Raw genomic sequence first — 22,306 nt, forward strand, 5'->3', positions numbered from 1 at the left:
AATGTTCTTCTGTTCAGCGAAGCGGAAACGCAAACTGTCTTAAAACCCAACACTGCTGCGGGGTGGCTCCACCCCACGCCCGGGACTGTTTGCCACGGCTCTGCGAACAGGGCACAAAGCTCCCTCCCCGCCCAGGAACACAGGCCCCCAGCACAAAGGGGAGAACAGCCGCCTTCTCCATAAATGTTCCAGAAGAGGACGCACTTCTCTGAAAAGTCAGTCCAGAGAAATGAATTTCTAGTTTTAATGCTTTAAGATTGGAGCTAGGGGCCGGGGGAGGTCCATTATCCCGATCCACATAATCCTGAATCTGTTTATCTTTCCTTCTTAGGTCTACACAAATCCCTTTCTGTTTTAAAACAGTTTTTAAAAATCCACGGCCTGATTTATTTTGTGTTTACTTTTCCCCTTAAAGCAGATTCTGTATCCTGAGCTGGTATTTGATCATTTGAAGGCAACCCTTTGGGAGCATAACACTACACCAGTGCTTGTTGAATGTCTGTGAATAAAAAATTAGTTTGAGAACTTGTTTAAAAGCCACATAGATTCTTGGACTCCATACCCAGAGATTTTAATTCTGGGGTTGGGGTAGTCTGCGGTGAGGCCCAAGACTTTGTAACTGTAAGAAGCCCAGGCGATTCTGAGGCTCTGAGGGTCCACAGGCCACACTTGGAGAGCACTGTTCTGAGGCCCTAGCTCTGATCAAATTAGAGTGAGCTCACAGAGGTACATTCCAGTTTAGCTCATGGAGTGAGCTACCAACTTCCCGGATGCAGGAAAGGAAGGACTATACATCAACTGAAAGTTATTACTCGCATCATCCTTTTTCTCTCCTATCCGTAAGGGAGCAGTGCGTGGCAGCCAGGAGCCTGGACTCGGAAGCTGGCCCTCCTGGATGTGAATCCGAGCCCTAGCCCCCAACAGCTGTGTGACCTGGAGAAAGTTGCTTTGCAACCATGGGCCTCAGGTTTCTCATCTTAAAGAACAGTAATGCTAAAACCACATCCAACATCATAGCACAGGACTCCTGTGATGATGAAATTAGCCAGTACACGCAAAGGGCTGGAGCGGCCCGCGCTCGTCACGCGCTGGGTGTTGCCGCCGCTGGTCGCTGATGTCCGGCTGAGCAGACGTCATCAGGTGGAAGGAGGGGAGACTGCAAGCGGAGCAGGGAGATCAGGAAAGGCCACCCAGCCTCTTCACTTCTCTTCCTTTCTGCTGCCAAACTTCTGCCGCTGTCAGCACTTGCAGGGGAGAGGGCGGGGTAAAGACTGGGGCTCAGCCCTGCACTCCTTCTAGCAGCTCAGGTAAAGGCGTGGCGTGGTTATCCAGGACATCCCTGGTCTCAACCCTGTGGCTGGTTCCCAAACGTCTCCAGCTAACGATATGGACAAGCTCGACTACAGACGCTCACAGAGGCCCACAGAGCTTTAGCAAGGAACACCTGAAAGCTAGACAGACTGTAGAAAGTCACCAACTGGAAAAAAGATACCTAACCATGTGGAAATATTCAAAGAAATCAAGATACATCCGTACAACAGGTATTACACAGGCCTCGGCAGTGATTTTATGAAGAAATCCTAATTACGAAGGAAAAACGTTAAGTTTTTGCACTGAGACAGATTCTAAACAGGAGACACACAGGAAGAGTAACAAGAAGTTTTAAGTTCAAATTTAGAAAAGGATAGCATCCTTACTTCAGGCGTTTGTGACATTTGGTTTCATAACGAACAGCGTCTCATGCACCACGCAGCCAGGAAACAGGGTGCCCGCCCCACGGCTCACAATCTAGACAAACGCACGGGGACATGCAGCGATCTCCCGAGAAGGCTGCTCTCGTACGCACAGGACTCCTTCTCTGTAAGCCTATGCTCTCTTTCCTAGGACTGACCTTTTCCACTAATTTCCCCCTCAATTTTGTGTTCATACGCAAAATATAAGTGAGAAAACATCAAGAAAATGTTTCTCTTTATGTAAGATGTAATAAGCAGTCCTGAAGAACAATGAAGAAACTGATCTCAAGGAAACAGAAAGAAAGTGCTCTGTGGATAAGGACTGTGACTTAAAGGAAGACGAAGGAACGGCTGGGACGAGAGGACGTACCTAAGTGATGCAGGCACAGTGCGGCAGTGATAAGGCGTTAGGAAGAGAGACACTGCTCGAGCACAGTGACACAGCACTCACTTGGGTAAGCCGGTAAGGTAAGCACTGCGTAACTTAAACGCATCAACTGTAACTCGTCTGAGCTTACTAAGTGTCCTTAATTACGCCATGGCGAGTACAACATAAGGATAAGAGGTCAGGTCTATGACAGACACAGACAAAAGCTGACTATGTTCACTGATACACAAATATTGTGATGAAGAGGAATCAAGAGGCTGAGTAGTAATTAGAAAGGAAAAGCCGTTTCAGTGACATTCGATACTCATTTACAACAGTAAAATCACAAGCCCCCATGAGCAAACGAGAACAATCAGGACAGGGGTTGCAGTGGCGGGGGAACCATGGGGTGACGGCCCGCCGCGTCAGAAGGAGAGGAGTGCCTGTAGCGGCCCAGGCCATCTAGATTCAAGGAGGGCAGGGGCTGGCGGGGGCTCTGAGGAGGGTGCGTGGCGGGCACAGGTCTCGAACTGACCCCTCAAGTTCACTTCCCAGGAGTCCTCGGAATCCATGTTTCCTAAAGCCTGAGTGCGGCCCCGGAAGCAGGAGCTAGAAGGCTCCGGCTCCTCACTGGGGTGGGGGGCGTCCGGCCGGGAGGCCCACTCCCACTCGGCTGCGGGGTCAGCACATGGGCCCCATGTGGGATCCAGAACTTGCCTGAGCTCATGTGCACCGTTCAGTCACCGTTCATAAGTGACAAACTACTGATGCTTAAACTTACAAAGTCTGAAGACTTCCAGATGCTCCCACAGTTCTACACTAAGTAACTTCACAGAACTAGTTTTGAGCTCCAAAGAATTTCATGGTTTGAAATAGATACTTCCTTTTGATTCTTCTTAATGAAACAAATGTAATAGTAATTATGATGATAGTTATGATAATTTGAACTTCCAATTTGTACTAGTTTAATTTTACAAAACTTTCACACAGGTTATCTAATTAAATTAGCAATTGGTACGTGGTATTCAGCTGGTCTTCACAACAGCTTGTAACTATATACCCTAGCAGTGGCATTTTAATACCAACTTGATGTTTTATAGGATTTTTAAGGTCATGCTCATAACGCTTTTACAACTGATCATTTAAAAAAGAGAATAAAACAATCAGGTCACATCTTCAAAGCAAAAACAAGATAACCACATTTTGAAAGCAAATACGAAATTTAGATTTAATTACCCAAGGTAATTAAATTCTTGCAAAAGCTTAAGTTTAAAGAATTTTCTTTTTATGAAAGGCAGATACTCAGAAATCATGTTAAAGTTTTAAATATTCTAGGCTCAAGCACGGGAGGGATTATGCTCTCACAGAAGTAAAACACTGCAGGGAACACAGAAATACACCTGCAGCCTCTGTATCAGCAATCCTCAGAGTTGTGTCCTACGATGCAACAGTGAACTGCTGTCGTAGGCAAGTGACTGTCTCCTGGTTTCCACAGGCCACGAGGCTCTCCAGCTGAAGTTATGCCTACAAATTAACCTGCAGCTACTTTGTACTGGGGAAATTACAACTGTTAGTCTATTAGTAGATTTCCACTAAAGACTACACTAAATCTATTGTACTTTCTCTGATCAGGAACTAGATTTTGACTGAATTTTATCCTAAAACTAGAGTTTTAGTTATGCCTCCTTTTATGCCACAGCAGAAAAATAACTGCAACTTAATTTTACTGACAGAAGCCCAGACATCACTCAGCTGAGCTACAGAAGGCTGACATTTTCAAAACTGACAGCAGTTTTCGGCTCACATGACATACCTGTTCCCTGATTTCTTTCATTTTTTCCAATCTCTTGAGTTTTGTTGCATATTCTTGAACTTCTTTTAATCCAATATCTGTGCAGAGACGAACCAAGAAACGTAGACCTAAATTACGAAAAATATTTTTAGAAAAGTATTTATCCATGGTGTTCAAAGAACAATAAATCAATAAACTCAGTCTTCTGGGACCCAGGTAGGAATGCTGCTCACAAACAGTGTTTGTTTCTCTTGAAAAATCACTACACTTTGTATTCCTGGCCCTCTGAGAACTGACCTCCTGGGAAGAGGGTTTAGAGGGACTCTGCCCGCCTGCAGAGTGGTCTCTCTCAGGAGAGACCACAGCATCTATAACCCGAGTCTTTACCTCCTTACCTGCTTCTCCTTTATACCACTTACGACTCCTGACATACTATATACTTGTTTATTGTCTTTTTCTTCCCACTAGAATCCAAGCTCCACGAGGCCAGGATTCTGGTCTGTCTTGTTTTCTGCCACACCCACAGGGCGGAAACAGTGCTGTGTACCAGCACTGCAGTCACCCCATAAGAATTTGTATGTTAGTGACTAATTCATGACCATTAATGTATTACAAAAGTAATGGTACTAAAATAATCTAAAATGTCACACATTACTACTGTGTAAATTGCCTATGTATACATTTACCCTGATAATGCACAGTAAGAAGGTAATTTATATTTTCTACAAATAATACTCAACTATCTCTCTTATCTACCCATCCTTGGAAAGAGTGGCTTAGGAATATTTAATGTAAAATAAAACCCACTGTTTTTGGTAGATGTCCTCTGAAATTTAGCATATCACCTGTAACTCTACAGAGCAGGTCAATTTTTGATAACTGAAGAATGTATTTTAAGACAAAATCACCCTTTGGGTTCATCAAAAAAGTACTCTGCTCAAAGTGAGACCTTACATGAGTGCAAGTGTTTTTCCTATGCTACCATAAGGTAGACTACTGATTACACCTGTTTTGAAAATTAAACAGGCCAAAGTACCTTGGACATTCCCCACAGCACAGATAATCACTCAACTTTTTCTTTTTTTTTAAACGCTTTAAAAAAAAATAAATTTATTTATTTACTTTTGGCTGCATTGGGTCTTCGCTGCTGCACGTGGGCTTTCTCTATTTGCAGCAAGCAGGGGCTACTCTTCATTGCAGTGCATGGGCTTCTCATTGCAGTGGCTTCTCTTGTTGCGGAGCACAGGCTCTAGGCGCGCGGGCTCAGTAGTTGTGACTCGCAGGCTCTAGAGCACAGGCTCAGTAGTTGTGGCACACGGGCTTAGTTGCTCCACGGCATGTGGGATCGTCCCAGATCAGGGCTCAAACCCGTGTCCCCTGCACTGGCAGGCGGATTCTTAACCACTGCACCACCAGGGAAGTCCCAATCATTCAACTTTTACAGTGAATCTTAAACTCTCTTTAAAGAAAGAAAAGTGGCCTTGCTTGATGATGCTCCCTTTGCTGTCCAGTGCGGAGGTGCTGCAGCTACTGCAGTGGTCCTCAACCGGCAGCAGCTGCATCCCCAGGGGACACCTGACAATGTCATAACAGGAGGTGTGCTCCTGGCACCCAGTGGGTGGAGGGCAGGGATGCTGCTAGAACATTCTAGAATCCACAGGATGGCCCCAGAGCACAGGGTTATCTGATCCCAAATGTTAGTGCTGACGAAGCTGAGAAACTCTGCCCAGCAGACTGTTGGGTTTCCATTCCCCAAAAGCTATTACTGCTCTCATTTAATCTCTAAAGTATCAGTTCCCCAATGTGACTGAAGTTAAGAATCACATTAAAAGCTGTTAAAAAAGAAACAGGAAAATAAATAGATGAGGAAAAAAAAGGAAATAGGAAAAATCAGGTATCTGGGTCCACTGCAAACCTGAATGAGAATCTCTGTAGGTTGGGCTACAGATGTGTAGTTTTTACAAGTCTTACAAGTAATTCCCATGTATCCTGTTTTCCGACTGGCATTCGGAAACTGCTGTGAGCTAATGGACCCACATCTGACCAGCATTACAAAACTCCTCGCCCCTAGGCTCTTACCAAAGGCCATAATTCTGAGCTCTCTACTTTCACAAAAGTCAAATTGAGAAAAATAACACTGAAGGAACATGCAGCACATCTAACCCCTGGATCAGGCTGCGCCAAGGAAAACGTGGCCCAGAAAAGATGTTTTTACTGAAATGTGCTGTTTTGTGTGCATGGTCATTGAAGGGCAACATTCAAAACGGTCTTTTCAAGCACATTATTTTATTTGTTGGGGGGATGTTAGTAAAGCTAGGAGCTATGACGTCTTCCAGTGACCTTTTAGCTACTCTCCTCGGTGTCTCAACACGACTGAAGTAAGAGTTGAAAGGATTTTCTTCTTCCTGAGGAATTACTTTTTATTTCCTTATAAATAGTAAAGATTATAAAACCAACTGTATCTTCTCTCTTTCCTTTAGTCACAGAGCTACTCGGGGCCATATATAGTTTAGTGAGAATATGAGACCTATGAATATGGTTATTTTGTACTTTTCTGGATCCTGATCTTGTTGCTGTTACTGTAACACTGTTACTTCAGGTTGCATCAAATCCACTGTGCAACAGGATTGGAAGAAATGAACATTTTATACAAAACCAACTATATAAAAGGGAAACAAGTAACATACAACATAATGTTTTAAAATTAATTTGCGGGCTTCCCTGGTGGCGCAGTGGTTGAGAGTCCGCCTGCCGATGCAGGGGACACGGGTTCGTGCCCCAGTCTGGGAAGATCCCACATACCTCGGAGCGGCTGGGCCTGTAAGCCATGGCCGCTGAGCTTGTGCGTCCGGAGCCTGTGCTCCGCAACAGGAGAGGCCACAACAGTGAGAGGCCCACATACTGCAAAAAAAAATAAAATAAAATAAAATAAAATAAAATAAAATAAAATAAAATTAATTTGCCACCATTATCAGCAAGATTATTAATGTTCTATTTTCATAAACTCTAAAGGTATTTTTTCAGTCTCAAAAAGTTATAATTAAATGGATGGTTTAAAATGCCTTTTCTAGGGCTTCCCTGGTGGCACAGTGGTTAAGAATCCGCCCGCCAATGCAGGGGATATGGGTTCGATCCCTGGCCCGGCAAGATCCTACATGCCATGAAGCAACTAAGCCCATGTGCCACAACTACTGAGCCTTCACTGTAGAGCCTGCGAGCCACAACTACTGAACCCACGTGCCACAACTACTGAAGCCTGCGCACCTAGAGGCCGTGCTCCACAACGAGAAGCCACTGCAATGAAAAGCCCACACACCACAACAAAGAGTAGCCCCCACTCGCTGCAACTAGAGAAGGCCCGCGTGCAGCAACAAAGACCCAACGCAGCCAAAGATAAAATAAATAAAATAAATTTATAAAAAAGAATTTAAAAAAATAAATAAAATGCCTTTTCTATAAAATATCACTTTATGAACTTTATAAAATAATAAACCAAAATTTATTCTTAAAATTTCATAAAGCTTTGAAATATACATGTTTACTACTGAAGAGAATTCAGTGGTACATTTAAATCCATCAAGAATTAAATCCTATAAAAATGTGTACTTGCATAGTCAAATTTTCTGATCCTATAACCACATATTTAAACATATGTACCACAAATTACAGGTTGGTATCTATGTATGCAATTACTGTAGCAAAGGTAATTATTACATATTAGGACATAAAATGTGAGAACCTATACTTTCAAAATTACAAAATGTAGTCTCACTTACATTCAACATTTTCTGGAAATTTTCTGTGAATATCTTTGTAAGTATCTAATGCTTTTTGGTAGTTACCTATAAGTGAAGGAGAAAGAACAAACATACTAGCAGATTATAGAAATTAACAGGATTCAGCAAAATACTAATTTAAATTCAATATGCTGGCACCATTTCATTGGTTTAGAAGGATGACTTCCATGTTTGCCATAGGGATAAATAACCATTCCCAATATAACTTCTGGTTTTTTTTGTTTGTTTTTTTTTTTTTTGCGGTACGTGGGCCTCTCACTGTTGTGGCCTCTCCCGTTGCGGAGCACAGGCTCCAGACGCGCAGACTCAGCGGCCATGGCTCACGGGCCTAACCACTCCGCGGCATGTGGGATCTTCCCAGACCAGGGCTCGAACCCGTGTCCCCTGCATCGGCAGGCGGACTCTCAACCACCGCGCCACCAGAGAAGCCCCATAACTTCTGTTTTTTGTTTGTTTGTTTTGGCTGTGCAGCATGTGGGATCTTAGTTCCCCGACCAGGGATCAAACCTGTGCCCCATGCGGTGGAAGCGTGGAGTCCTAACACCTGGACCGCCAGGGAGGTCCCTCAATATAACTTCTGGAAGAAAATGTACAGATAAAATAAATCTGAAAAAGGGGAAGAGCAGAAGTAAATGGTTGAAACTTAGTTCTACTTCTTAAAATAAACGAAGTAATAACATTAACTTCAATGTTATTCACTTGGAAAAGATGAAAAATAACTTGTTTTGCAGTTTTTATTTTCAAACATTAAAAAGTTTACAGAAAGCATTTTGTTCTGTAATAAAATAATTTAGCTTCACATGGCAGCAAAGGATAGGAAAAACGAATTTTGGATCAAAGACCTTTGCTAAAATCTCAGGAAAGAGTTATGCCCTTACGTCTGGGCCTCCTGTACAAGGGGGTGGTCCGCCGGCCTCAGCGTTGGGGTGGAGGCTGAACAAGATGGACAGCGGAGCACCCAGCGCGCGGCCAGGCTGGCTAAGGTGGCCGCTCTTCCCCTGGCCTGCGCTTCAGTGCTCAAACCCAAGGAACACACACATACACATACACATACACACACACACACACACACACACACACACACACACACACACATCACAAGACAGGTGCTACATGCGCGCAGGCAACTCGGGTTCGCCCTGATGTAAATGAAATGTGTATACAGCGAGGTCTTTCCGCCAACAGGAAACACGGTAACATTAGAGACCAACCCGCAAAATGACCTGAGGCCACACCGCACCTGTGTCCCGCTGACACCTGAGGGGCTCTCGGAAGCAGACAGAGGGCCCTAAGAAACGGCGGGGACCGCTGCCAATGGTCACGGCTCGCGCTTCCCTCGGTGAGGGAGTTCTCCTCCTGGACATCTGGTTGCTCTATAAGAGGGACTGCATTTTTCACACTTAACTACATTAGCATGTTATTTTAACTACACTAAACATTTTAACCATGGTGTTAACATTTATCTCTTGCTTAATCCTGACATTTTAACAGTATCATTCACTTCACAGCTAGTCCCAAACCATTAACACACTGACACTGCAGAACAGGCCAGCAGCACAGGATGGGATAAAGACAGTCACTGAAAACACAACCAGGATGACTAGTGACATCTGCTGTACAAAGTCAAGTCCTGCGGCCCCAGTTCTGGGCTCTCCTCAGCTTTCCAGGTGTGAGAGGCTCACACATTGGGCAGAGCACACAGGATGTTTACAATGAGGTGACTAGATGGGACTTCCCTGGCGGCCCAGTGGTTAAGACTCCCCGCTTCCAATGCAGGGGATGCGGGTTAGTAAACGTAACTTTTATCTGTACGTAGTAACCACTGTGTCTTTCATATAATGCTTGAAATGTGTACTTATCAAAAGTTAATCTTAATAAATAAATCTACAATAGGAACACATTTATATGCATAATTACCTAAAAGATAGAAACAAGCAACATATATTAAAGTGAATAAAATTAAAGCATTTACCACTTCTTCTAAAACAACTAGCTACCATCAGCTGCCATTTCACTTGTGTAGGCCTGTAAAATAAATAAATTATGTGAAATTAGAGATGAAACAAAAATAATCTGTGATGGCCAAACGGTTTTATAAAGCTAAGCTACATATCTGTACTAGCTTTCAATTACTTTTTGACATTTCATTAGGTCATCTTTATTATTAACAACAGCATATATACAACTTCCTTCATTATTATCTGTCATACTGATATTAGGAAATTTAAATTTAGAGCCCTTCAATTAACTCACACCTTTGTTTAGACATCCTTAGAAGAACCGACTCACCAGTTTGGGTAAAGACCACAGCATTCTATTTTAACCATTTTTATTACCTGTGCTATATCTTTTTTTTTTTTTTTTTTTTTTTGCGGTACACGGGCCTCTCACTGTTGTGGCCTCTCCCGCTGCGGAGCACAGGCTCCGGATGCGCAGGCTCAGCGGCCATGGCTCACGGGCCCAGCCGCTCCGCGGCATGTGGGATCCTCCCGGACCGGGGCACGAACCCGTGTCCCCTGCACCGGCAGGCGAACTCTCAACCACTGCGCCACCAGGGAAGCCCCCTGTGCTATATCTTATACTTAGTACCTAAGGCTTAGAAACCTAGGTTTAGGCTTGCAAATTTAGTATCCAAGAGGCAATTTTTTTTTTTTTTTTTTTTTTTTGTGGTATGCGGGCCTCTCACTGTTGTGGCCTCTCCCGTTGCGGAGCACAGGCTCCGGACGCGCAGGCTCAGCAGCCACGGCCCACGGGCCCAGCCGCTCCGCGGCATATGGGATCCTCCCAGACCGGGGCACGAACCCGTATCCCCTGCATCGGCAGGCGGACTCCCAACCACTGCGCCACCAGGGAGGCCCCAAGAGGCAATTTTTGACCTTGTGTTTGAACAATTAGACTTCAACTAAAAAGAAAGTAAAAAAGAAATCTATTCATTCTTTTTTTCCCCTTAAAAATAAATGAATTTCTTTTCTAAAATAAACAAGACCAGAATTTCTAAATACTACTAAAAATTTCTGAGAAAAACAAAATTTGAAGGAATAAAAGACGAGGGAATAATTTAATGCTCTCCTCACTTCTCTTTTATTTTTTTTCAAATTGAGGTATAGTTGATTTACAATATTAGTTTCAAGCGTACAACAGTGATTCAAAATTTTTATCGATTATACTCCATTTATAGTTATTATACAATATTGGCTCTATTCCCTGTGCTGCACAATACATCCCTGTATCTTGTCTATTTTATACGTAGTAGTTTGTACCTCATAATCTCTTACCCCTACCATGTCCCTCCCCGCTCCCGTCTCCCACATCTAATGTTAAAATTCAATTCGGCCAAATACAAAACACAACATGATATATCCCAATTATCTTTGAATAATGTATAAAACATTCTGATATGAACTTAAAGACATTTTTAAGAGTTTGATTTTTTTTTTTTTTTTTTTTTTTTTTTTTTTTTTTTTTTTTTTTTTTGGTCCGCAGGCCTCTCACTGCTGTGGCCTCTCCCGTTGCGGAGCACAGGCTCCGGATGCGCAGGCTCAGCGGCCATAGCTCATGGGCCCTGATTTTTTTTTTAATAAGTTCCCTCACTTTGATTTCTGTTCTGTCTGAAGTTAATATTGCTACTCCTGCTTTCTTTTTTTAAAAATAAATTTATTTATTTATTTAATTTTGGCTGTTTTGGGTCTTTGTTGCTGCATGCAGGCTTTCTCTAGTTGCAGTGAGTGGGGGCTACTCTTCGTTGCGGTGCACGGGCTTCTCATTGCGATGGCTTCTCTTGTTGCAGAGCACGGGCTCTAGGTGTGTGGGCTTCAGTAGTTGTGGCACGTGGGCTTCAGTAGTTGTGGCTTGTGGGCTCTAGAGTGCAGGCTCAGTAGTTGTGGCACACGGGCTTAGCTGCTCCGTGGCATGTGGGATCTTCCCGGACCAGGGCTCAAACCCGTGTCCCCTGCATTGGTAGGCGGATTCTTAACCACTGCGCCACCAGGGAAGTCCTGATTTTTAATATATAATGTATATCAATTACAAATTGAGACCAATGAAACATTTCAATTAGGACTCTTTCAGAAATGAAACTTTGTCTTTGGAATGAGTCATTTTCTGATTGATAAAGAAATACTTGTTTACTGAGATGTGAAAAAGAAAAATACACACAGAAAAGTACCTTGAAGGTATTTTTTAAAACATTTGCATAAAAAGGAAATATATTTATCATAATAAAGACCAAGTCAAACAAAACACAATACAAGAAAATTGAAATGATGCCTGAATGTTCACTAATAACTGCTCATGAACTCAGTATGTCTATCAGATTGTAGACATTTAACTAAACATAAAATCGTAATGGTTACCTACTGTATAAGAGAAGCTCTTTCAAAGTACTGAATGGCTTTTTCACAAAACTGGGTGTCGATGTAATAGGCCCCGAGCCACTCGATGACTTCAATATTGGACGGGAAATACCTATACGACTGGAAAGGGAGGTGTGACAAAAGAACTTCAGTCACAACGCACAGTTCACTCCCCAACATCTTCCCCACCGGCTGTATTAATTTATTCAGTGTCACATTTCTTACTTAAAAAGTATGAGCTGTCACAAGCACTGTTCAAGTTTTGAAACTACATAAGATTTGGAAAACTTAAGATTTGTTTGACACATTTTTCAATTATCTATAAATATCTTTTTGATGTACTGATATATGATCCGAGCCAAATTAAACATGCAATAGATTCAAAAGGGATTAAATCACCCTTCAAGGGAAAAATGCATTGGTACCTTTTACTTTTTATTAAAATAATCAAAAACTAACTTTATATTCCACAAATGTTTTATTTTAAATCATTATTTATTTAAAAGCTAATAAGCATTTATAATTTTTAAAAATTAAGAGGCCTGCTGTCTTTTTTATAACAATTCATAAAAGGCTAAAAAGCAGAAGGAAGGCAAGACTGCACACCCACCTCATAGTAATATTGGAATGCTTGGGATTTGTCCCCCTCACTGTCATATAATCCTCCCAGTTTAGACAAAGCTCTGGAGTCAGTTGGAACAACACTGATCAGCTGCATTAACCATTCCATAGCTTGATTGGGATCTTCCATTAATTCGTATCTTAGACAGTTTCAATGAAGGATAACACAACTTTTCTAAATTCATTGATCAATGAGCAAAGCTAAAACCAACATTTCATAAAAATATTTCTTAGTCTATACTAATGTGCTACTTAATACTGTTTACTCTGGATTTCGTCAGGGATGAGGATGAAAAACGGTCATACTGGCAATAACACTTTTGTCCCATATATATGTATATGGGGCATATATACATATATATACACACACACACACACCTTGCTTTTCCTTTTACTTCATTACTACCCACTAAGATTAACTGACAAATTTCTAGTAGAATAGTGTGCTGTTTTATTCAAAGTTCTGTCCAAAATTTGTTCTTAATAAAAATGCCTGAATGCTGTGTTTCAATTATTCTACCTCTCTTAAATGTTGAACATTTTAAAGGAATGGTTTCCATGTATTTTCCGGTGAGTTTTCCCTAATTACATTACAAGCCCAAGACAGTTTTTTGTAGCTTTAATGCCTAGTAAGTCCTCTGCATGCACTCAAATAATTTATTCACACCAATACTTATTGATTACTATTTATTTTATATTAGCTGCCTTAATGAAATGAAAATATTCCAATCCAAAGCTTCATTGAAAAAGAAGAGACTTGGGGCTTCCCTGGTGGTGCAGTGGTTAAGAATCCGCCTGCCAATGCAGGGGACATGGGTTCCAGCCCTGGTCCAGGAAGATCCCACATGCCACGGAGCAACTAAGCCCGTGCACCACAACTACTGAGCCTGTGCTCTAGAGCCCACAAGCCACAACTACCGAGCCCTCGTGCCACAACTACTGAAGCCTGCTCGCCTAGAGCCCACGCTCCACAACAAGAGAAGCCACCACAATGAGAAGCCCATGCACCACAATGAAGAGTAGCCCCTGCTCGCCTCAACTAGAGAAAGCCTGTGTGCAGCAACCAAGACCCAATGCAGCCAAAAATAAATAAAATAAATTTATTTAAAAAAAAAAAGAAGAGCCCTCTATTTTTAATGATGACAAATGTGATACCATAAGAAAAACATAAAAATAAAGAAATGTATTCAAACAGCCTCAAACACAACAATTCCTTGACTGTATCTGAACTGATCAGGAACTGGGCACCAGCAGGTCATGACACTGGCACCTTCAGAGAAATGAACTGGACAAAACAAAAAGGCTAAAAGAAATAACTATGCCACTATCTGCTCTAAAATTAACATTTTTTATCAAAAAAATTTTATCTACCCTACCAGAAACACAGGAGACAGTACTTAAAATTTTTTCATCATTATCATTATTTATTTATTTATTTTTTGGCTGCACCACATGGCTTGTGGGATCTTAAGTTCCCTGACCCGGGATCAAATCTGGGCCCTGGCAGTGAGAGCAAGGAGTCCTAACCACTGGACCGCCAGGGAATTCCCTGAAGGGTCTAATTTATGCTCCATGAACATTTTGTGTGGACTCGACATGATATCCAGTTACTTCAATTACTATGTCTAAAAATTAATAATAGTTGCAACTTCTAAATAATTCCTCCTATAATGCAAATGACCCTTTAAAAACAGGATCACTCAAATCATATTTTCATCACATATTAATTTGATAGTCAGGTTTTAAAATATACCCCCATCAATTAATTCACTGGTTAAGCTTATTTAATAAGTGGTACTCAATCACCAACTGAGTGAATTAATAACTGTCCTTAAGTTTTTCACATAAGATACATATTTGCTATCTGGTAAAGGACTTGGGCGCTGTTTCTCAGGATTGCGTGAAGTTTCAGGAAACAGTCCAAAGCTTCATCAAGCCGGTTTAGCTTCTTATAGGTAAGGCCTTTAAAAAGAAGAAAGAGAAAAAAAGGTAAGCTATAAATACTAGTACTGGTAGTAATTTTCTCAAAGTAACAGAATGAATATTTAAATATAGGTAAATATTCATCCAAAAGAGAAAATAAAGATGAACACAATTAAAAAAAAAAAAGAACAAGGCTGGGCAGGAAACTCCACTAATGTTTGGCAGACACTGAATCATGAAAGCTTTAGTGCCTGTTCTGAAGTGCTGAGGGGAGCAGGAATGACAGACATTGAAAGAACAGCACAAACAGTTCAGCAATGGGCTGGGTTACAGAATGTAGTTAAAGTCAGGGAGGACTGGGACTTCCCTGGTGGTCCAGTGGGTAAGAGTCTGTGCTCCCAATGATGGGGGGCTGGGTTCGATCCCTGGTTGGGGAACGAGATCCCGCATGCATGCTGCAACTAAGACCAGGCGCAGCCAGAAGGAATGAATTTATGAATGAATGAATGAATACATAAATAAATATTTTTTTAAAAATAAATAAACTCAAGGAGGACTAAGGGACAAGTAATAAACAGTGCCAGGACAAGTGATTACGCATGATGAGAAAACCACACATTCCTCTCTTGAATTTATTCCTTTTTCAAATAAATTCAATTTTTATTTCAAAACTAAATAGAAAAAACAAAGCTATAAAAGCATGAAAGGAAAATGATTTTGTAATCTTGGGGTAGGGAAGGGCTTCATAAAGCAATAAACAAATGAAGCCACAAATTTTCAAAAACCAAATTTGACTACATAAAAAATAGAAAAATTCTGTTTCACAGAAGAAATTATAAAGCTCCCTTAAGCGACGGACTAAGAGAGGCATTTAAACATATGAAGAGGCCAAATGGACGGGGGCCTGGTGAGTGACCTCGTGCCCCCAGGCCCCCACACTCACCCCTCTTCTCCCAACCCCTCAGTGCCAGGTAGAGTTGCTAATGCCCCCTGCCCCTCCCGTCCCACCCAGCCCAGCCCCGGGAGGAGAGATCCAGCTGCCTGGACACCCCCAGGACACAGATGAGACAGACGGCGCCATGATGGGGAGTGGGCAGCTCAGCCTCAGCTGCAAACTCCTAGATACGAGGAGAAGGGCAGGCTCATCAGACACGGAGGAGAGATCGTCACAGGAAAGAGAGGATAACATGAACAAGCCAACCAAAGAAGCAGGAGAAGAAACCTTCAGAGGAAACTTCACTGAAAAGCCAAGACATGAGCCTGCACTGCATCAACATGTGTCCGCAACAGCACGAGCTCACGATGGGGTGGGGGTGGGGGTGGGGGGAATGAGGGGGACACAACGGCGGGGGCACAACCGGGGGGAGGCATGACGGGGGGACATGACTGGGAGGGGCATGACGGGGGGCACGACTGGGGGGCACGACAGGGGGACACAACGGGGGGACACGATGGGGGTCAGGTGACCTCTGACAGGCAGGGGAGGGATGGGGTGGTGTGAACCTTCAGGTCTTTAACAGTTTATTAAAGACAAAATCTGGGGCTTCCCTGGTGGCGCAGTGGTTGGGAGTCCACCTGCCGATGCAGGGGACACGGGTTTGTGCCCTGGTCCGGGAGGAACCTGCATGCCGCGGAGCGGCTGGGCCCGTGGGCCGTGGCCACTGAGCCTGCACGTCCGGAGCCTGTGCTCCGCAACGGGAGAGGCCACAACAGTGAGAGGCCCGCGTACTGCAAAAAAAAAAAAACAAAAAAAACAAAATCTGAAGTAAAAATAACAAAATGTAAAAATGTGTTAAATATAGGTGGTAGGTACAGAGGTATGCTTTTTCTCTCTTTTTTTTCAGTGTTTGAAATTGTTTGTAATTAAAAAGGAAGGGACTTCCCTGGTGGTGCAGTGGTTAAGAGCCCACCTGCCAATGCAGGGGACACAGGTTCCAGCCCTGGTCCAGGAAGATCCCACATGTCACAGAGCAACTAAGCCTATGCTCCACAACTACTGAGCCTGCATGCCACAACTATTGAGCCCGCATGCCACAACTACTGAGCCCGTGTGCCACAACTACTGAAGTCCATGCACCTAGAGCCTGCGCACTGCAACGAAGAGTAGCCCCCGCTCACTGCAACTAGAGAAAGCCCGTGCACAGCAACAAAGACCCAATGCAGCAAAACATAAATAAACTTATAAAAGAAAAAAAAAGGAAGAAAATGAGATTTTTTTCCCCCACCTATCAGTTTGGCAAAAGTTGAATTATAATATCCAGTATTAGCAGGAATTCGGGAAACATTCTCATACCACAGTGGGAGGAACCTGGAAGTCTTTTTAGAGGGAATTTCGGCTACATCTACCCAAATCTCACAAGTGTCCAGATTCTGAGTCATTAATTCCATTAAAAATAGTCTATAATCCAAGTCTTCTTTCCAACTTTCTGTTGCAAGGAACTCTTCCTCTCAATGAATTGGAGGTTTTGAAGCAAAAAAAAAAAAAAAAAAAAAAAAGAAGGCCATTTTGCTTGTTTCACTTACCAATATTGTAAAGTGCTTCAGTACAAGAAGAATCATTTCTTAGAGCCTCTTTGTAGAATTCAGCTGCCTTCTCATAGTCACCATTTGCAAACACTGTATTCCCTTTATTCGTAAGAGCTGACGGGTTGTATCTGTCAGAGTTCACAGCTAACTCTGCGTAGCTACTGGCTTGTGCGAATTCATTCTCCTGAAGTTCAAACACATACAAATTACTTGAAGTTCACTGTACCGCTTCTGCCTCTCCTGAGATTAGACACGATAAAGGGACTTTCCGAGATTACAGACAGGAAAAACAAGCATGTATTTTACATATCTTGGTCTCGCTGGACTCACTCCACAAAAGGTTTTACTTGTCAAGAAGTTTCTTACAACCGACTGCTCCACAGTCATGGTCTGGACACCACCACCACTTCCACATCAGCGGTTCCATCTCCAGCACCCACTTTCCTGTCATCACTGACTGCAGGTAGGAGCTCCCCACACCTACGGCACCCACCCAGCTAGAGGCCCCACTGCCCTGCTGCCCCGTCATCCTGGCTGCACGGCCGGTGGGTCCCGCATCACCACAGTCCACACCTCCGCTCCGTCCCCACCGCCAGTGCCTGATTAGGACGCGGCTGGGCTGGCATTCACCTGTGCCGCGAGGGCCTCCCACCTCTCACAACGTAGCTGCTGGTGCCTCGTCGGCGTGGCTGAGGGAGGGGTGCTGCTTCCCACCTCCCATCTTCCATGGTCCCTGTCCAGTGGCCGTGGATGTGGTGCGGCGGCACCTTACCCTCTGAAGGCCCTTCCCAGTCTCCAGGGCAGGGCGGGTGCAGACTCGCCCCCCGGCCCAGCTCGCCCTCGTTCCCACCCACGTCCAGCGCTTCCTCCTGCAGAGGACCCAGATCTGCGCCGGGCTGGGCTGTGGACCACAGAGGGCATCCGAGTCCCACAGACCCCTCCACCAAGTTCACGGGCACGTGGGTTGTTTCCACCCACTCCTGGTTATTATGAATAACGCTGGTCTGAACACTCACATACAAATATCTGTGTGGACTCCCTAAGAGCGGGGTGCTGTTGTCATAAACACTAAACCGTGTAACACTGTCTTTTGGATTAAGCTTCAGGCACAACTTAGAAGAGCAGTGACAGGTTGCCGACGGGGACTGGAGAGCTGTGAGGGGATGACCTCAGGGTCCCGGGAGGGCAGGGCAGCTGCGCATGGAGGGGAAGGGCTGGGGTGGGGGGAGGGGAGGGGCTGGGGTGGGGGGAGAACACGAGGCGGCTGCAGGTGCAAAGGCCCAGCTCTGGTCCAGCGACCGTCCTGCAGGGTGGGCTGAGCCTCGCTGGGCTGCATCAGCTGAGCCTTCCCCCGCGCCCCCCGCCCCGGGGGGCCTTCGTTCTCCTGTGCCCCCTCTCTGCTCTCACGATGCCTGCCCCCCAAAGCCGTCATGCTTTGCTAGTTCCTTTCCTGTCTCTCCACAGATTTGCACACTGGCCTCCTCAGCCCCCAGCCCTGTGCCCTGCTCACACCCTGGAGACACCGCCTGCTGTCTGCATGCCAGAGACGGGGCTTCAACAATTCACAGCTCCTTCTCACAGTTCCGGAGGCTGGAGGTCGAAGACCAGGGGGTCAGCAGGCCTGGTATCTGGTGAGGGCCCACGTCCACATCTGAAGATGGCCTCCTTGCTGTGTCCTCACAGGGCACAGGGCTCTGGTTCCCTTCTCCTCTAATAAAGGCACTAATCCCATCGTGGGGGCTCCCCTCATGACCTCAGCTAACCCTAAGTCCCCACCTCCAAATAGAGTCACGTTGGGTGTTAGGGCTTCAAAGATGAGTTCTGGGGAGACAATCATTCCATCCATGGCATTTATCATCAAGGCTTAAACCTCTACAGAGACAACCACACATTTTATCTCTAACCCTGATTTCCCATCTGAGATCAGCTCCACAGGTCCTCCCTCCGTCCTCCTTCTGAGATGGCCTCGCACCCACGTCCACAACCCAAGCGGCCCCCAGACCCACCCCAGCCATGCTGTCCTTCTCCACCCTGCTTCTCCAGAGCCCCTCCTTGGGCAGCAACATAAACATACCACAGTACCAACGTAGTTATGAAAAGCAGAACTCACCAAATAATACAGGAATGAGAGGTTGGTTGCAGCTGCACTCTTCACACTACTGTCCTTTTTTTCAAACATTTTTAAGGTCTCTACAGCCTAAAAATGAAATATCTGCAAGTTATTACCTTTGTAATATGACAGCATTTAGGCTTCCGTTTGGGGACAAGACCAGGGAAGGCACGGGGGTGGTTGGTGTGTTCAGGACAACAGGTGACAGACGAGAATGTCACGTGATTGTCAGCACTTGTGAAAAAGGGTTCTCAAAACTGGGAGAGAAAGCAATTCTGGGGGTGTCACAAAGTGACCTGATACAGATCCAGATGTAACTACACTCTGAAGCCATGAGCAATTTAAAGCACATTTTAACCCCCTGGCAAGTCTGAGATGCCCCGACCTGGCAGGACACTTGGGATGCCAGGCCCCTTGCACGAGAGGTGGATGAGTTCTCCACCTAGAAGTTACTGAGAGGTGCCAGAAACAGGAAAAAGATGTGGTTTTCCTTCCTTCCTTTACAATACATTTACTGAATAGAAAATGCTTGGCCGCTGGGTCCTGGGGAGCAGTTGTGTCCAAGCAAAGCCGTGCTCAGCTTCTGCAGGGGTCGCAGCTGCTGCTGCTGGACACCCGTGCGGTCCGAGCCCTGCGCCGGTGGACGCCGTGCGGTCCGAGCCCTGCGCTGGGCCACCGAGCACGTGACTCCCCTGCGGCCAAGGGCAGGAGACGTGCACACCCGGTCATAGCGCAGTAAAGAACTGCTCTCTTAAAGGGTCTTGATTACTCGAGAGAAAACCGTTGGAAGTTTCTAGACCATTAGTTTATAATCCCACAAAGTAAATTCTGGAAGAGAAAAACCCAAACGCCATACCGTCCATCTTGAGAGCCCCTTTCTCACTTTCTTTCTTGGAAGGCTCTTCCATAACAAGAAGCTCCTAAAACTTACCTGGAAGTGATTCCCTGCAGAAGCTACCTCACCAACACTACCCAACCCCCAGCTCCTCTTCGGAGCCTCTAAGCTTTACAAGCTGCATTTCACATTGAATAAGAATTGAGATGTTTTCATCTTTACTTTCAGACTGTGTCACTATAAATGTATGTGCTAATTTAAAATATAAGGCAAGTGGGGACTTCCCTGGCGGTCCAGTGGTGAGGACTCCACGCTGTTGCTGCTGAGGGCGTGGGTTCAATCCCTGGTCAGGGAACTAAGATGCCACGAGCCGTGCTGCACGGCCAAAAATAATTAATTAATTAATTAATTAAATATAAGGCACGTGAATAGGCATAACTCACATATCCACTGAATCCTCTGACTCGAGTAGACTGCAGAGGGGAAGAAGGCTGTTCTCTGATATTTCTGACATCCATAAAACAGAACCCGAAAGCAAACTAACAACAATGGTAATTTTTAAAAAACGGAACACTATCAGTTTATATTGTTGCTTTCAAAGCAGCTATTCATTATAGTCAAGGAAATGTGTTGGTTGGATCTTAAAATTCTTTTATTTGTTAATCTGTGGCTCATCGATAACAATACTTTAAGACTACGTTTAACACCAAATCTATTCTCCCCACAAAAGATTGCTACGAATCCAAATAATACATAAAGAATAATGAACCCAAAGCTATTACTCAGGAGAATTAACAAAAATATTTAGAACTTAAATCATTCATTTAAAAACATGGACAGGGCTTCCCTGGTGGCGCAGTGGTTGGGAGTCTGCCTGCCGATGCAGGGGACAGGGGTTCGTGCCCCGGTCCGCGAAGATCCCACATGCTGCGGAGCGGCTGGGCCCGTAAGCCATGGCCGCTGAGCCTGCGCGTCCGGAGGCTGTGCTCCGCAACGGGAGAGGTCACAGCAGTGAGAGGCCCGCGTACCGCAAAAAAAACAAACAAAAAAAACATGGACAGAGTAAAAACATATTTCAAATTTTAAGCTTCTAAACTACAACTATCCTGAAAAGGCTAAACATTCTAATAAAAGGAACATTCTCAGGTATTTTTGGCTTTGAAATAGGCTGTTTTCATACTGTTCTTTACACATTCAATGAATGCATCTCTAATATTTCTGTTTTTAAAAGTAAAATAATGTAAATCAATGTATAAATGAAACAGATAAAAGTTCACAATAAAATTTAGTTGTAAATGGCAAAACAAATAATGAAAATAAACATTGTTAGTTTGGGGTTTTTTTTCCCCAAGAAGAATTAGGAAAATAGACAAATCTCCGTTTTGGTTTTCTTTACTGGCTGATGCTGTCCGCTATGGGCTTCAGCTTTCCTCTGGGTATGTCTGTCCACCACCACTGGCCATCACCCCATCCACCTGTGGCTTTAGTGGAGTTCTTTCTCTGCTACAAAACAACACTATCACCACAAAAAAACCATACTCTGAGATTTCAGTTTCAGCATTTTTTTAAAAAAACATTTACAACATTAAGCCAAGTTGTAAATGAAGCATCTTCGGGCTTCCCTGGTGGCGCAGTGGTTAAGAATCCACCTGCCAATGCAGGGTACACAGGTTCGAGCCCTGGTCTGGGAAGATCCCACATACCGCAGAGCAACTAAGCCCGTGCGCTACAACTACTGAGCCTGCGCTCTAGAGCTTGCACGCCACAACTACTGAAGCCTACACACCTAGAGCCCATGCTCCGCAACAAGAGAAGCCACCGCAATGAGAAGCCTGCGCAACACAACGAAGAGGAGCCCCCGCTCGCCGCAACTAGAGAAAGCCCACATGCAGCAATGAAGACCCAACGCAGCCAAAAAATAAATAAATAAATAAAGCATCTTAATCAATGATCCTTATGAGATACGTCAATCCAATCCTTTTTGACCTAAAAGTGTTCCTTCCAAACTAAGATTGTGTTATACCTACCTCGTCATACTTAGAATACACAACAAAAGAAACACAGAGTAAAAGCAGCGATGTAAAAGAAAGCAGAAATTACATTTTTAAAACATCAGTAAAATAGGGCTTCCCTGGTGGCTCAGTGGTTGAGAGTCCGCCTGCCGATGCAGGGGACACGGGTTCGTGTCCCGGTCCGGGAAGATTCCACATGCCGCGGAGCAGCTGGGCCCGTGAGCCATGGCCGCTGAGC

General features: G+C 44.3%; 1 protein-coding gene across 4 annotated transcripts in view; it reads right to left on the bottom strand.

Annotated features, from left to right (window-relative positions):
* The window catches only part of IFT88 (intraflagellar transport 88), a gene marked incomplete at its 5' end in the record, with an annotated part of 70,353 nt that overhangs the window by 10,429 nt on the left and 37,618 nt on the right, over positions 1 to 22,306 (bottom strand). For all 4 annotated transcript variants that reach the window (XM_079722114.1, XM_079722112.1, XM_079722113.1 and 1 more), the window contains 8 exons: positions 3,914 to 4,020; positions 7,669 to 7,734; positions 9,662 to 9,714; positions 12,046 to 12,161; positions 12,652 to 12,802; positions 14,516 to 14,624; positions 17,109 to 17,295; positions 19,222 to 19,308. In XM_079722114.1, coding sequence (XP_079578240.1) covers positions 3,914 to 4,020; positions 7,669 to 7,734; positions 9,662 to 9,714; positions 12,046 to 12,161; positions 12,652 to 12,802; positions 14,516 to 14,624; positions 17,109 to 17,295; positions 19,222 to 19,308 — 876 coding nt within the window. The remainder of the gene's footprint in view (positions 1 to 3,913; positions 4,021 to 7,668; positions 7,735 to 9,661; positions 9,715 to 12,045; positions 12,162 to 12,651; positions 12,803 to 14,515; positions 14,625 to 17,108; positions 17,296 to 19,221; positions 19,309 to 22,306) is intronic.

The sequence above is a fragment of the Hyperoodon ampullatus genome (genome assembly GCF_949752795.1).
Source record: "Hyperoodon ampullatus genome assembly, chromosome: 16".
NCBI classification, from domain to species: domain Eukaryota; kingdom Metazoa; phylum Chordata; class Mammalia; order Artiodactyla; family Ziphiidae; genus Hyperoodon; species Hyperoodon ampullatus.